The 14,682-nt window shown below is 35.8% G+C and overlaps 3 protein-coding genes and 1 non-coding gene across 4 annotated transcripts; 3 read left to right on the forward strand and 1 right to left on the reverse strand.

Moving 5' to 3' along the window:
• The first annotated feature begins 2,697 nt into the window (after positions 1-2,697).
• Positions 2,698-4,933, forward strand: LOC102621537 (uncharacterized). The gene has a single exon (XM_006492329.4). It carries the CDS (start codon positions 2,786-2,788, stop codon positions 4,748-4,750), a length of 1,965 nt encoding a protein of 654 aa, XP_006492392.3. The 5' UTR covers positions 2,698-2,785; the 3' UTR covers positions 4,751-4,933.
• Positions 4,934-7,209: 2,276 nt separating this feature from the next.
• Positions 7,210-11,774, forward strand: LOC102621840 (E3 ubiquitin-protein ligase HEL2). Its single transcript, XM_006492330.4, has 7 exons — positions 7,210-7,722; positions 8,301-8,600; positions 8,914-9,122; positions 9,232-9,280; positions 9,395-9,484; positions 9,630-9,692; positions 9,828-11,774. The coding sequence occupies exons 1-7, from the start codon at positions 7,555-7,557 to the stop codon at positions 11,448-11,450; spliced, it is 2,502 nt and encodes an 833-aa protein (XP_006492393.2). The 5' UTR covers positions 7,210-7,554; the 3' UTR covers positions 11,451-11,774.
• Positions 11,775-12,270: 496 nt separating this feature from the next.
• On the reverse strand, positions 12,271-14,530 carry LOC102622129 (autophagy-related protein 8i). Its single transcript, XM_006492331.4, has 5 exons — positions 14,393-14,530; positions 14,214-14,269; positions 14,005-14,057; positions 12,726-12,844; positions 12,271-12,617 (listed from the first exon to the last, which is right to left on the reverse strand). The coding sequence occupies exons 1-5, from the start codon at positions 14,430-14,432 to the stop codon at positions 12,508-12,510; spliced, it is 378 nt and encodes a 125-aa protein (XP_006492394.1). The 5' UTR covers positions 14,433-14,530; the 3' UTR covers positions 12,271-12,507.
• Positions 14,531-14,584: 54 nt separating this feature from the next.
• Positions 14,585-14,657, forward strand: TRNAF-GAA (transfer RNA phenylalanine (anticodon GAA)). The gene has a single exon. It is a non-coding gene; the product is annotated as a tRNA-Phe (tRNA).
• Positions 14,658-14,682: the final 25 nt, after the last annotated feature.

The following is a 14,682-nucleotide window of genomic DNA, read 5'->3' on the forward strand; positions in this document are numbered from 1 at the left end:
CAATAATTAATAAAAAAAATCAAATTTTACTTTGTACATTTTTTTAAATTTCAAAAATATCCTTACTTGTACTATTTAAGTTACTTACCTTTATTTACTTAAAACACAAATAAAATTATTTAGCACATTAATTTTAAAAGACTTAATATACACTTACAACAATATAATTAGGTCAAGTTATAGATAAATTGTTTAACATAATTTTAGTTATTAATTTCTTATTTATTTTTCTCCAATATTAAATTTTGCACCAAAAATAAATTGCAATGAGAACATTGTAATAAAAAATATTCTATAAATAATTCAAACAAAAAAAGGAGGAGGAGAAGAAGAAAAGAGATGAAGAAGAAAGGTCAAAGGCAAAAAAAAAAAATTCTTTTACAGCACTTTCTACCTTTTTTTCATTTTATTATTTTAAAATAGAAAATACCACACATGCTTTATAGTCAAATTTTATTCTCAAAATTGATTTCCTCATTGTTCGTCAACATATTAATTAAGATGTGGAAAATAAAAAAAATTAGGTTTAAGGTACGAGAATAATAAATTGAATAGTGAATGTGCTATATAAGTGTTCAAAGTAATTATGTAATATTAATTTATAATAAATTGTCCTTAATAGTAATTAATATGATGAGTATTTTTATAATACATATTTTTATAGAAATTAGAGTGTTAAGAGTATTTTTTTAGAGTATAAGTAGCCCCACCTTCTTTTTTTTTACGTCATAATGTCCTTTAAAAAATTTATGATTTATTAGAATATATGTACAAAGGAAAAAAAAATATCTCAAATTGAACAACATACTTGTTTGTTTATGGCTTAGTATTTGTGAAAATTTGTTAGTAGTTTTCCCTTTTTAAATTTAATAATTAAATTGCCACAAATATATTCTAGAAGTATTAGAAGACCCGAAGAATATTATTGTGAGATTTGATGAAGCAGCGATCTGTGAAATATCTACAATAAGAACACAATATTCGTTACTGCAATTTGTGTCGACCAAATTTTTATAATTATAACAATTCTTCTAAATTAAAATGAAAAATAATGTTTGCCAATAAATTTGAAATGAGAGAAAAATTAATACTGAGATTCAGGAGAACTAAATGTGGATTAACTATAATCATGTACTCAAAGGCCTTAGATGTGGACAATCTCGATGAATTTCGTCAAGTGACATGGTCTCATTTTCTTCCTGAGGGATCCTATTACATTCACCGCCTGCATGACCACAACAAAACAAAATGGGCCATAAAAATCGATTATCAAGAACGATATTAATTTTTTTTTTTAAAAAAAAGGACGAGTCTTGAATATACTTGTATTTCGCAGCCAGAAGCATTAATCAACCTGAGCTTCTCCAAAGTCTTCTTCATATATTTCACTATCTTTTGTAATAGGCAATTTAATTACACCTAGCAGACACCAAAAAAAAAAAATGGTCGCCTTCGCCATGGATAGAGGATCAAGTTAGATTTCCTAATGGGGGTTGGGGGGTGGATTTTCTTTCTTCGGTTGCCGATAATTAGTGTCTTTTTTTTTTTCTTATCTAAAGTAAACGAGCATACAAAGAAACAATGACGTTGTGGGTTGTACTTTTATTACCCGAGTTACCGACTTTGGTAGAACAAATCGGAACTCTGAATAGTTATATTGGTAATTCCATAAAACCCTATATGCTTGCTGATGCCTATTTAGTTAATATTTTATTTCACAAACTTCTTTTCTAATTTTTAACACAGGAGATAGAACCCAATTTAAGTTTACAGCCCTCTTCTCTGCTTCTTTTAAAAATGAAATTGCTTATCCACTTAAAAGTTAGTCAATCAAAACTGAAGGATAAAAAATCCTTCACTGATCCAGAACATGTAATTAATGAAGTAACAGTTCAGAATATACTTGATTACTTGTTCTTGTCTTTAATATTCTCTCCGCAAAGCTAACTCGAATGTGACCGTGGAGGGCACTCCAACGCTCTCATTAGTTTGTATTCTATGAGTTTTTTAGTAAATCCGAATTTGATTTTCTTTTTTGCTAATGATGAAATAGTCAAAAGTCCTTCCTCAATCATTTTAGCATGTATTTGTAAGCTGAAAAGGTGGACTTGGCCGGAAATCTTGATTTAGATCTAATGTTATCGAATCTTTATGCTTTGTTTTTAATCGTTAGATTTATAATCTTTTTTTTTTGTCTTATTTGAGCTTTGAGAACATGACTCTGTTAATAATAACGTGATGCTAGTTGTTATATTTTTGGGTTAAACTATAGCTCATATCTATACTTTATATAATTTTATTTGATTTTTTATGTGTTCATGTGGTCCTTTTTATCTTGATTTGGGTATTAAAAGTTCTTTTTTTTTTTAATTCTTTGATGTATTTCATGATATTCCTAAATACATGTAACAATTTAAATTACTGTATGTTTTAACGACTTACAAATGCTTTGACGGGACATTGCACATACCTCTAATCTTATCTTGTATACAAACAAGAATTTAAAAAAAAAAGAAAATAAAAAACCTTCTATATTCAAATTTTATTTTTTAAGAGTTTATCTTCAAAGCTGGCGCAAGAAGTAATGGACTATTTGGCTTCTTAATTATTAATTTCAGAGGGTCAAACTAAATGCTAAAGAACAAAAATGCTACGTCACTACATACGCACAACCCAGGTAACAGATAGAGTCGGTCTATCTTTACTCCACTTTCGCCGCTTATTAAAAAGCCATAGAACCACCACCATCTTCAAACCAACAGTCACTGAACAGTCATCGGTTCAAATGTATATGGAACCGAAAGGCACTATCGTCTTCACCACTGTAGGCAGGCCTTACTACGGCTTCGACGTTTTCTCAATCAAATCGCCATTCGTCAATGCACCAAAATTCCACGAGCATCGCCTCACCGATGGCACTTCCATCAATTTCAACGCCCAGTTTGTCGACGGACAAGATCAAACAATCGCCTTCATCTCCGAGCGTTCCGGTTCTCCCCGTATTTACCAGACCCGACCCGGATCGTCCAAAACGGAGCTGTTACCTTCCATTCCCTGCAGCCTCTTTCACGATCGCCCTGTTGCAAGAAACGACAAGCTCTTCTTCATTTCAGCCCATGAGCAGCCCGACCAAATCTTCAAGAGCTGGTCTGCTCTTTACTCCACCGACCTTAAGGCAAGCAAATTTACCAGATTGACCCCTTATGGAGTTGTCGACTACAGTCCTAGTGTTTCTTACTCTGGCAAATTTATAACCGTTGCCTCTTATGAGTCTCGACCTTGGCCTGGTGAATTCCACGAGCTTAATACGGATATAGTTGTTTTTCAAGAATCTGATCCGAATAAGCGAGTGATTGTATGCGAACGAGGCGGCTGGCCCACCTGGTCTGGTGACTCCACCATTTACTTCCACCGCCAAGCTGATGATGGCTGGTGGAGCATTTTCCGAGTTAGCTTCCCGGAAAATTTAGAATTTCTTGGTTTCCCGATAGCTCCTACTCGTGTGACACCACCGGGTGTTCACTGCTTTACTCCCGCCGCCTTTCACGATGGCAAACGACTCGCCGTTGCAACTCGGAGGAAAAATAGGAATTTTCGACACATTGAGATTTATGATCGCGTATCAAAGGAGTTTTACCCGGTGACTGAGACACTCAACCCGAATTTCCACCATTACAACCCGTTTGTCTCTGCTAATTCAGAGTTCATCGGCTACCATCGATTTCGAGGTGAGTCAACCGAAGGCCAGTCAACCATTCCTCATTTGGAACCGGTAGCGTCTCCGGTTAAAGAACTTCGAATGCTTAGACTCAACGGCTCATTCCCTTCCTTCTCCCCAGACGGTGGTTTGATTGTGTTCAATCATGATTTTGAATTGAATGCTGGAATCAAGATCGCTAAATCTGACGGTTCTAAACGATGGACTCTAATCAAAGACCGTACAGCTTTCTACAACTCGTGGAGTCCCACAGAGAAACACGTCATCTACACATCTACCGGTCCAATTTTTCAGTCAGAAAGAGCGACGGTCCAGATTGCACGAGTTTCGTTTCAACTTGACCCTTCCGATGATAACAATAGGGAAGAAATCCCATGTGATGTAAAGATCCTTACGAAAGAAGAAACAGGAAATAATGCCTTCCCCTCGTGCTCGCCAGATGGCAAGTTTCTCGTATTTCGCTCAGGACGGTCCGGTCACAAGAATCTCTTCGTACTTGACGCTGTCAACGGCGAGTTTAACGGTGACATTCGTCAGTTAACTGATGGGCCGTGGATTGATACAATGCCAAGCTGGTCACCTAAAGGAGACCTCATAGCTTTTTCCTCCAACAGGCATAATCCAGATAACGTTGAAGCGTTCAGTCTATATGTTATTAAACCTGACGGCTCTGGTCTAAGGCGAATCCATGTGGCCGGCCCTGAGGGGTCAGGTGACGTGGACAGGGAGAGGATTAATCACGTCTGCTTTAGTGCCGATGGGGAGTGGCTCTTGTTCACGGCTAATCTGGGAGCAGTGATGGCTGAGCCGGTGTCGTGGCCCAATCAGTTCCAGCCATATGGAGACCTATATGTGGTCAAATTGGATGGCAGTGGATTAAGGAGGCTGACATGGAACGGATATGAAAATGGAACGCCAGCGTGGCATCCAGGCAATCAGCTAGATTTGGGGAAATTGCGTCTCGAGGATGACATTGGAGATAAACTGAGGGGCCAATTTGATGAGCCACTTTGGATCTCTTGTGATTTTTAAACCTATTTTTCACCTCCATTATGTTCGCTGCGATATCGAGAGTACAACTCATTTCATTGGAGTTGTGTATTGTCTATTATCGCTAATTTATGTACGCTTTAAATTGAATAATCTTTAGATTAAGAAATATAATGTTTGTACGCGTACAAACATAGTTGAATAAATGGCTGCTTGTTGTCTCTATTATTTTGTTCCACATTAATATTAAAATATTTGATTTCAATTATACATGTCACACATGTAACAATTAATTGTTTATCTCTAATGTACTATATATTTTCTCCCAACACATCAAAATTTGTAATTACTAGACCACTTTTATTTTTTATTTTTATATTTTTGAATCTCTCACTATTCAAGTATATTATGTTTACTCAGTCAGACTCTAATAATTTTTTGTTAAAATATAACTACATACAGTATAATGTTGGATATACACAAAAATGCACAAGCAAATTAGCAAATGTCCATGGTTTTAGGTCCAAAAATAAGGTAAAATAAGAATAAGTTCTAATCAAAGATTAGGCAGACGAGACTAGTAGGCCCATAAGGCCTAATGAACATACTTAAGACTCATTACCAATTTAATAAAAAAGTTGTCGTGCGAATTGCCGCGTAACATTCTACATGTATAGAATCACACCGTGCAAACATGCAAGCTAGCTAAAATACTTTCCTATTTTACAGAGGACATGCAAAACAGATTTATGGGATCATTAAATTCATGTGATGGTCATACATTAAAAAATTAAGGCATTATGCTTCATGCTATTGATGTCGTACAAAAGCATATACATGATATATGCCTTACATCATGTCACTCATCATGCGATAAATGTGTTTCTCGTGCAGTACAAGAGGATGCAAGCCACTCCTTTAAGACTCACTGTGAGAGGTGTGATATAGAAGATAAGAGAGCGATCCAAGCTAATTATCTAATAAAATTATTACGGCCTAAATCCACTTGGGGGATATGGGCTCATGATTTTTTGGATAATATAATTAGCCAAGGGTTTAAGTTTTAATATTTAACATAACTAAGGACTCTTTTAATAAATTCTAAGATTATATATATCGCATAAATGATGATCATCATTTTGTAATTATTTACTATCTTGTTAGGTGGGGGAGGGGGTGTGTGTATATACACACACACTATCTGATTATTTAAAAGATAATATCACAATTTACATGCTATTGTGACTCTTCAATTCACTAATGCAAACTTGAATCATAGACACATAAACTTATATATGTAGAGACAACGAGTATTAAAAAGGAGTCAATAATTATTGATATAAAGAGTAGAGAAATGATTGAACTATAATTCACATAAGGGGATTGTGATTCATATAAAGATAACAACTTAATAAGTTATAGAGAAATAATAATTAGAGTAGCCTTTTGTTATGGACGGTCCTCCAGCCCCCGCACCATATTCCTCGGGTGTGATCCCTTTATTATATATTTTCCTAACATATTTTTCTCTAGCTTTCTTTCTTGTGTCGTTTTGCAAGTATTCTTCCTTAGAACCATGAAAAGTATTATTGCTTAAAAAAAAAACGTAGGGTACAATTTCCTAAATTCGCTCCAGGGGACACGTCAACAGTCACAAAAGCTCTCTAGAAAACTTCGTTAAATTGATACTTGATAAATTTATAAGCTCGATTAAATGATAGATTTTAATAGTCTCAACTTAATGCTAACATGGTAAATTAATAATTTGATAAGTTTATTAAATGATAACTTTAAAAAAATCTTGTTTTTTTAACAGGCCTCAAATAATACATAAATTAATAATTAACTAATTTGAAACTAAATACGTATAATCTATCAATGATTTTATGTGTCATACTGGTATAATGCTTTACGCATTTCATTGGTCATTGTTACTTTCTTTATACCTTTCAGATGAGAAGCTATTGTTATATTCTATGTGCTATGTTAAGAGAAATAAGAGAGAGAATCAACTTAATATTTTGGCTCCAAAAAGTCTTCTCTTATAAGTTATTATGTAATCACGGTCTAGCCAAAGGATTAGTAAGTGAATGATTCATTCAATTATATAAGATTAAATTATAATCGTATCATACAGCTTCATAGAATCACTATATTCTTTAATTGCACTACCTCTATATTTTATAAAAATTTATAGTAGGAACATGATATTACTCTATAAAAATTAATGATTATTAATTTACCAATATATTAATATTGACTAAATTAATAATTTTAAGACTATTAATTTATCAAGGTTCTACTTATATATATATTTTAACCATAACTAATATATTTGGATAGAACTAGATAATATTGTATAATTTATTAAATAATTAATAGGATTATGATTGTCTAAATAGCTAATTGTATATAATTGGTTCTCATGTCAAAATTACAGTCATGGACCCGTATGTAAACAATTATTGATACTTCTTTCGTTTAAAGGGAAAAAAAGGAAGAAAGAAAGACCTCAGCCTTCACTTATAGAGTCAACCGATTGGTTTGATCCCGGTCCACAATTACGTTGATAAATCTATAATAAATTCTAATCCCAAAATAAAGGTGATTTCCGGGCTTCCCCTAGGCAAAGGCAAGTATATTATTATTGCGGAGCCCCAACAGCCCCTTTTTATTTATTGTTCGGAGACTAATATTTGTATACATCGCCATCGAAAAAATCTACCATCGTTCCAGATTCATCTGAAATCATCATCCGACCGCGTCTATAAAGATTTTGCCATACGTATCCTCTCTGTATTGTCATCTATATTTTGAAGGTGAAATTAGGTTTTGATCAAGAGAAGATGGACGATAGCTGCGCGGTGTGTGCCGATACTTTGGAATGGGTTGCGTACGGGGGGTGCGGTCATCGAGAAGTGTGTTCGACATGCGTGGCTCGGCTCCGATTCATTTGCCAGGACCGCCGTTGCTGCATCTGCAAGACCGAAAACAACGTCGTTTTTGTCACCAAGGTCTGTTAGGGTTTTCCCTCTTTCAATTACCGTCAACACTAACAAATAGATTTCATCATAATTCTGCTATACATTATTTCAACTGTAATTCCCGGCTGCAATATTGTATCTTGTCAATGTCTTTGTCGGCGTTCACTTTTTTCGAATTGATATTGCTATGCTACTGTGTTGTATTTACTAGGTATGAGTAGTTGTAACTCGCCCTCTAAAAGTGTGCTATAGATTTGAAGACACACAAATCTTAATGTTATTCATATACAAGCTAGATATTGTAAATCCAAGCACTGGATTTCCCTTGAAATGATGAACGTGATATGATGGCTTTTGAGCTTTGATTTAAGTGCGTCTCTCTCTGCTTAATGATGTGCCAATAGAACACGTTACTAATACTGAGAAGTTGTGTGTTGTGGCATTATATTAGTTATTAAAATTTGATGTTTGTATGACTTTCTTACTGATGTCAATTACTAAACTTAAATGTTTAGACAACTAATTTCTGTTTAGTTTGGTGAATGTTGATGGAAATCCATTTGTACTGATTAATTTACGAACTTCCCTTCTGATTGATTTCTTTTCAGGCTTTAGGTGACTATACCAGGATGATCAGTGACTTCTCAGTCTTGCCAACTGAATTGAGGGAAGGCCGAGTAGGTTCATACTGGTATCACGAGGACACACAGGCATTTTTTGATGATGTTGATCACTACAAGATGATCAAGGCAATGTGCCGGCTTTCATGTAGTGTGTGTGACAACATGGAGGGACCAAATGATGGGTCAAAGCGACGGGCTAGGTTTAGAAATATTGAGCAGTTGAAGGGCCATTTATTTCATCGACATAAATTGCTTATGTGCAGTCTATGTTTGGAAGGACGAAAGGTGAGATTTATATGTCTGGCATCTTGTTCATGGAATTTTTTTTTTTTTTTTTGGGTGTTTGCCCTACAGAAGTGTTAGAAATATATCTATTTAGTGTTATTTTTCCAAGAAATAGTCCTCAAAATTGATGCCACTTGGCTCCTTGTTTACTGTCTTAATGAAAATATGGCCACACACCTTTTTTTTAAAAAAAATAAAATTTTGGCCTTGGGTTGCATGGTCTCAATATTTTTTTTGCATGTATTAGTTAACTAAATCTATGTTCCTTCTGTTTAAAGCATTATTGTCTCACCAATTTATTTGAACAATACAGGTATTTATTTGTGAACAAAAATTATATACTAGAGCTCAATTGAATCAACATATAAACTCAGGTGATTCGGTGGTTGATGGAACTGAAAGTGAAAGAGGCGGCTTTATGGGGCATCCTATGTGTGAATTTTGTAGAACCCCGTTCTATGGGGATAATGAGCTGTATACACATATGTCCACAGAACACTATACTTGTCATATATGCCAAAGGTAACGTGTGCCCTTTTTTTCTCTCCTCCTAATGAAAACTTTGTGAATATTCATTTTAGAACCATTAGGACTTTAAATTGTTTCTGTGATTGTTTGTTGTTATATGCAGGCAGCATCCAGGTCAATATGAATATTACAAGAATTATGATGACCTAGAGGCGAGATATATTCTCTTCTGTCTTTGATTCTGAATGGCATTAAAATTTTATGCTGCTTCGTGATTGTTTTCAAACTAAGAGCGCCTTATTAACAAGCGTTGTTGACTGGCACAGATTCACTTTCGTCGAGATCATTTTCTCTGTGAGGATGAAGCGTGTCTTGCCAAAAAGTTTGTCGTCTTTCAATCTGAAGCAGAGATGAAGGTAACCTCTTAGACCATATGAATATTGAAGGTTGTATGCTTTTTTTGCCGGGTTACTTCTGTGTGTTCTTGGTGTAACCCTATCAATCTCATTTTTGATCTTTTACCACATTAGAACATGGTTTGACTTTTTTCTTCTTTTCCAGAGGCATAATGCAATTGAACATGGTGGGCGTATGTCTCGTGCTAAACGTAATGCAGCTCTTCAGGCATGTTTTCTCTTCCATTTGTAAATGCAAGGGGATCTGATCCTTTGTAATTATCTTTGTTGTTGCAGTTGAATTCTTGCATCCTCTATTTCCCTGCTTGTTTATTTTTTATTTTTAACAAATTTTGTGTATCAGATCCCAATTTGCTTTCGTTATCGTCGAAATAATGAACAAGAACATCGTCGTGGAAGGGGACGGACATTTCATCGCGAGTCATCTGATGTTAATGAACTTTCTATGGCCATTCAGGCAAGCCTGGAGACAGTTGGTGCTGATAGCACTTCTTATGATCCATCATCTTCCAGATCACTAGTCTCTGATCATGGAGATGCAGAAGATATTGATACACTCATTCAGCCATTTGAATCATTGGCAACAACCGATTCTGAATTAGCTTCAAGATACCTTCAAGCCTTGGGTCAAAACTCAAGGACAGCACCTCTGGAAGAGTCTTCTTTTCCTCCCCTTCCCATGGCTTCCAGCAGCAGTCAACAAAATCCCAGAAGTAATTCGGAAGGTTTGCCTAATAGCATGGCAGCACATCTGCGGCGCAAAAATAACAGAAATGTAACTGTTCTCCATGCAGGCCTTGGTTGGCCATCAGCAAGTCAAAGGCCTGTGCTATCATCTAATAACTCAACCCAACCTAGGCGTGCAGCAAACATTGGATCTGCTGTGTCACAAAGTTCTAGTGGTAGCCGTACTGTGTCGTGTAAAGCAGCTTCTGCTCAGGCTCAGGTACTGGCCCAGTCAACAGCAGTTTCATCTGCTTCTTCAAGGAACTCAGGCAACATCAGAAGGATAACCCACTCTGCATCAGCTCCAAATCTTGCAAATGGATCAGTAGAACCTTCTGTTTCTGATTTCCCTCCGGTTTCTGCAATGAGAACTGACAAAATGCCTTCGATAAGCCAGCCTGCGCCGAGTGTTGAGAATATTCAAGCTGCAAACAGATCTTTGGTAGAAAGGATGCGTGCTGCTTTTGAATATGATGAAGACAAATATACTGCTTTTAAAGACATAACTGCACAGTACCGGCAAGGTTTGATTGACACGAGAAAATATCTGGAATATGTGAAGCAATATGGCTTGTCACATTTAGTTCTTGAGTTGGCCAGGCTCTGTCCTGATGCTCTGAAACAGAAAGAGTTGATCGAGACCTACAATGCTACTTTGCAAGGGAATAATCAGTTAGACAATGATTGGGCTCACATCAGTGTCCGGGCGAAAGATACTAATGGCAGCAAAAAAAGCAAAGGGAAGTCTGTGGCTACTGAAGCCTGTAAAAATGATAAAGGGAAATCTACCGTGGCTAATGACAGTAATTCTAAGCATGCAGTAGCGAATAATTTTTTAAGCACTGTTAGGGAACTGCAATCAAGTTTCAAACCTTCAGAAGAAGACGAGGAGGTATTGTCTAAGGATGGATATCGTGGTGCTAAAGGAAAATCAAAACCAATGGTGGATGAGCAGCTTAGGGGTCAGAATGACTTGACATCTGCTGGGGGTGGATCTAGTCAAACTTCTGTGGATAGGGGTGGTGGGGGAAAGCAACGGAAGAAAACCTCAAAGTTCCACAGAGTACGGCTTGGTGATGGCTCAATGGCTGCACTTTTGGATCTAAAAAATTCTGATACTGGACCTGATCCTGAGCCATTGGACAGCAGGTTAGATGGCAACCAGAATCCAGCTGAAGGATTACCAGTCCCTGTGCGTGGTGTTTGGAAAAGGGGTGGAGGTCACAAACTCTTCTCTTAAAGTGATGGTTATATGAAATCTGAAATTTTTGGAAAGTGGGAATATGTTTTGTATCGATCCTTGGATTTTAAAGCTTTTCGTCATTTTCAAGTTGTTTTGGCATCTGCGTTTAAGCCGTTTTAAGTCTGTCGGCGAGGGAGTTTTGTTGCTTGAATGGGCTCTTTGCCTTTCATCGAAGTATCATCATCACATATGAAAGTGTGTATATACACTACATAAATAAGAATATACTACAAAATTTGAGGTCTTGTGTTTTGGGTTTGATATAATTTGTACGAGTTTTTCTTATAATTAAATGCAATAAATTTGTGTATTTCATAGAAAGTACCGGATTTATTTTCGGAAAATATATGATGACCTCCGAAGGTAGCGAACTGGTGCGGTGAATCGTAGTGATTGAACTCTCATTCTCGCCCGCCCAACTCCTTTTGTTTTTGATTTTTTTGTTTTTCTCAAATGTACATGTTTTCAAGTAACATTTTATTCTCCCCCTTTCTCTCTTTTCCTTTTTTAAATATATAAAATATAATAACAAATTTGTTGGCCCACGCAAATCCCACACCAGGCCGCGAAGCTTATCAGAATACTAAACAATACATTGTAGATGTTGAGCTCCGTTGGCGATTTATTATTTTATTCCCTCCGAACCCAAACGAAATACAGTATTCCCTCCACTTGTATGAGCTTTGGTGTTTTTTTTCACTCTTTTTTCCCACATAACTCTAAGAGGAGACAGATATATAAATAAAAAGCACATCCTCAACCACTATCTGCAATACAAATGATTCTCAGACATGGAATTATAGAGTACTGAAACTAATTGCCCAAAAAAAATAGATTGCATATGAAACGTCAAAGCAGGTTGATGGAATCATAAGTTATATCCACACGCAAGTTATATCCACACACGAGACATTTCTGATGTTTAAACAATCTGCAGAATAAACTAAGACAGATAATACAACATCAATGGCCATGCTGAGTTATATACATCATTTCACAACAAGGAGTGGCATGTAAAGCACAGTAGCACACAGCCATGAACAAAGTTCAAGTATTAACAAGTCTGAATTCTTTCATAACCAAAGGTTTTCTCACTGCTGTAGCACATATACAGGAATCCATCCTCATCCTTGAAGGATTCATAGACTGAGTCCATTAAAGTCGCTGCAGATAATAGTTGTAGATTAACATATCAGTAGATATTCTCTCAGATAGCTCCATACAATATTCAAAAAACATGAATTTTTTATTTTATTTTTTCCAGAAATTCACCTGTTTGCGGTAAAGTATCTTTCACAAATACAAAGAGAGCTTTTCCAGGGGTCAGGTGAAGCCTGCTGCTTAAAATGTGAATAAATTGCCCAACAGACATGTCCCGAGGAACCAGAAATCTATCATCAAATAACCAACAGAAATAAGTTATGGAGACCATCTAAACCAAGTTAGAGTAGTTCTGAAGAATAAACAAAAGATTAAAGATCATGAAAGGAAATATTAATCAGTGCATGCGATGCTCCATCCACTATTTTATTCTTTAGCTTAATAAATAAGTAAACTTATTAAAAGAAAAAAGCATTCAAGTACACAGAAAGTGAAAACCTGAAGAAGTAACCCGAAAGTTAAATAACAAGATCAAGTCTTCTCTAGAAACTCTTGGTAAAGAAAAAGCACAGAAATTTCACAAACAAATTTTTCTGAAAATTTTTTGCAGCGATGTGTCAGTTCCTTCTGAAGCAATTCAGCTCTGTCTGTGCCTTCATCCATCCCCAGAGAAAAGTTTGGCTACTCCAGCCCCATTGAGGTAACACTCTAACCATTGGGATAGGCCCCAGGACATTCAATAACAATTTAGGTCCAGAAATTGTTTTCAATAGCAATTTTACTCTATTGAAACAGTAGTTCTAACATGAACTTGTGCACCATAACAGACTAAGCCCCATAATTGACCACCGCTAAGTATTTTGTCAAACACAACTCAGATTCTTTTGGGCAGTTAAACACAATTATTCCGCACTCCCCCAAACACAAACATATGTCAAAATATATGGGGTTATTCATATTTACACTGAAGTTGATTGTGTTTAGTACCCATGCAACAAACCAGATCCATAATCTTGATCAGTATGTTTTTCACATTCTCTCACAGCAGTAAAATCCATGATTGTGTTACTAAAAGAGGCCAATGAAAAGTCAAAACTTTGGAAGAAAATTTTAATTCTCAATCAGTTCAAGAAAAATGTTAATAACTCCGAGATATCACAATAATAATACTGATTGATTCTTCTTCAATATCCGGCTTTCATAAAATATCCCAAGTTCAAGTTTCAAGTTCACACGAATATCACCATTATTCGCCTCATTCACTTTTGTCATGCCAATAGTAACAGATACCAACAAACCAGTAAAAGCACAATAGAGCATCATCATCATAATTAAAGTAGACATAAGCAAAGATCAATTCTTTTAAAGGAGAACAGAAAGAATATAAAAAAAGGCGTACATAATTATTTTGAAAATGCTATGGGAAGTTAAACTAGAGATTAAAACTTACTTTTTCTTTTCCATATCAGGAAGGTCAGCTTTTGAATATCTTTCCGCAATTACCTGCAGAAATAAAAACAAAGCTATAACATACAAAATTCCCCATTTCTAATCAATTACAAAATAATGGCCGTAAATAGTTCGCAGTTGCTAATTAGTTGATCACCAACCAAATGATCAGAGCCTATGAATTAGTAAATTCATAACGCGTGGACTTACGGGGACTCGATCGGGGTATTTCGCAATGATTTCGCGCGATTCTTCAAGTCTTTGCTCTGAAATGTTTTGTTAAAAAGGAAAAAAAGAAAGAAAAATAGAGAGTCAGCAGGTGCACTGAAAATATGTTAAAATAGAGGTTGTGTTATAGATATCAGAAGCAAAAGAAGAATGGAACAAACCGAATGTGAACTCGTCCTTGAAAGATTGCATCTTTCCCATCTCCGTATCGTCTCAACTCTCAAGGAAAGAGAAACCCAAACGGCTGAACTACCCGTCAACTCTAAGATAGAATTGGATAAATCTTTATTTATTTTAATAAATAAATAAAATATTATTAATATATTAAAAAAGTGACGAGATCTTATCATCGGGCGGGGATAGCTCAGTTGGGAGAGCGTCAGACTGAAGATCTGAAGGTCGCGTGTTCGATCCACGCTCACCGCAAATTTTTTTTTTTTAAAAAAAATTA

Source organism: Citrus sinensis, chromosome 3, assembly GCF_022201045.2.
Source record: "Citrus sinensis cultivar Valencia sweet orange chromosome 3, DVS_A1.0, whole genome shotgun sequence".
In the NCBI taxonomy this organism is placed as follows: domain Eukaryota; kingdom Viridiplantae; phylum Streptophyta; class Magnoliopsida; order Sapindales; family Rutaceae; genus Citrus; species Citrus sinensis.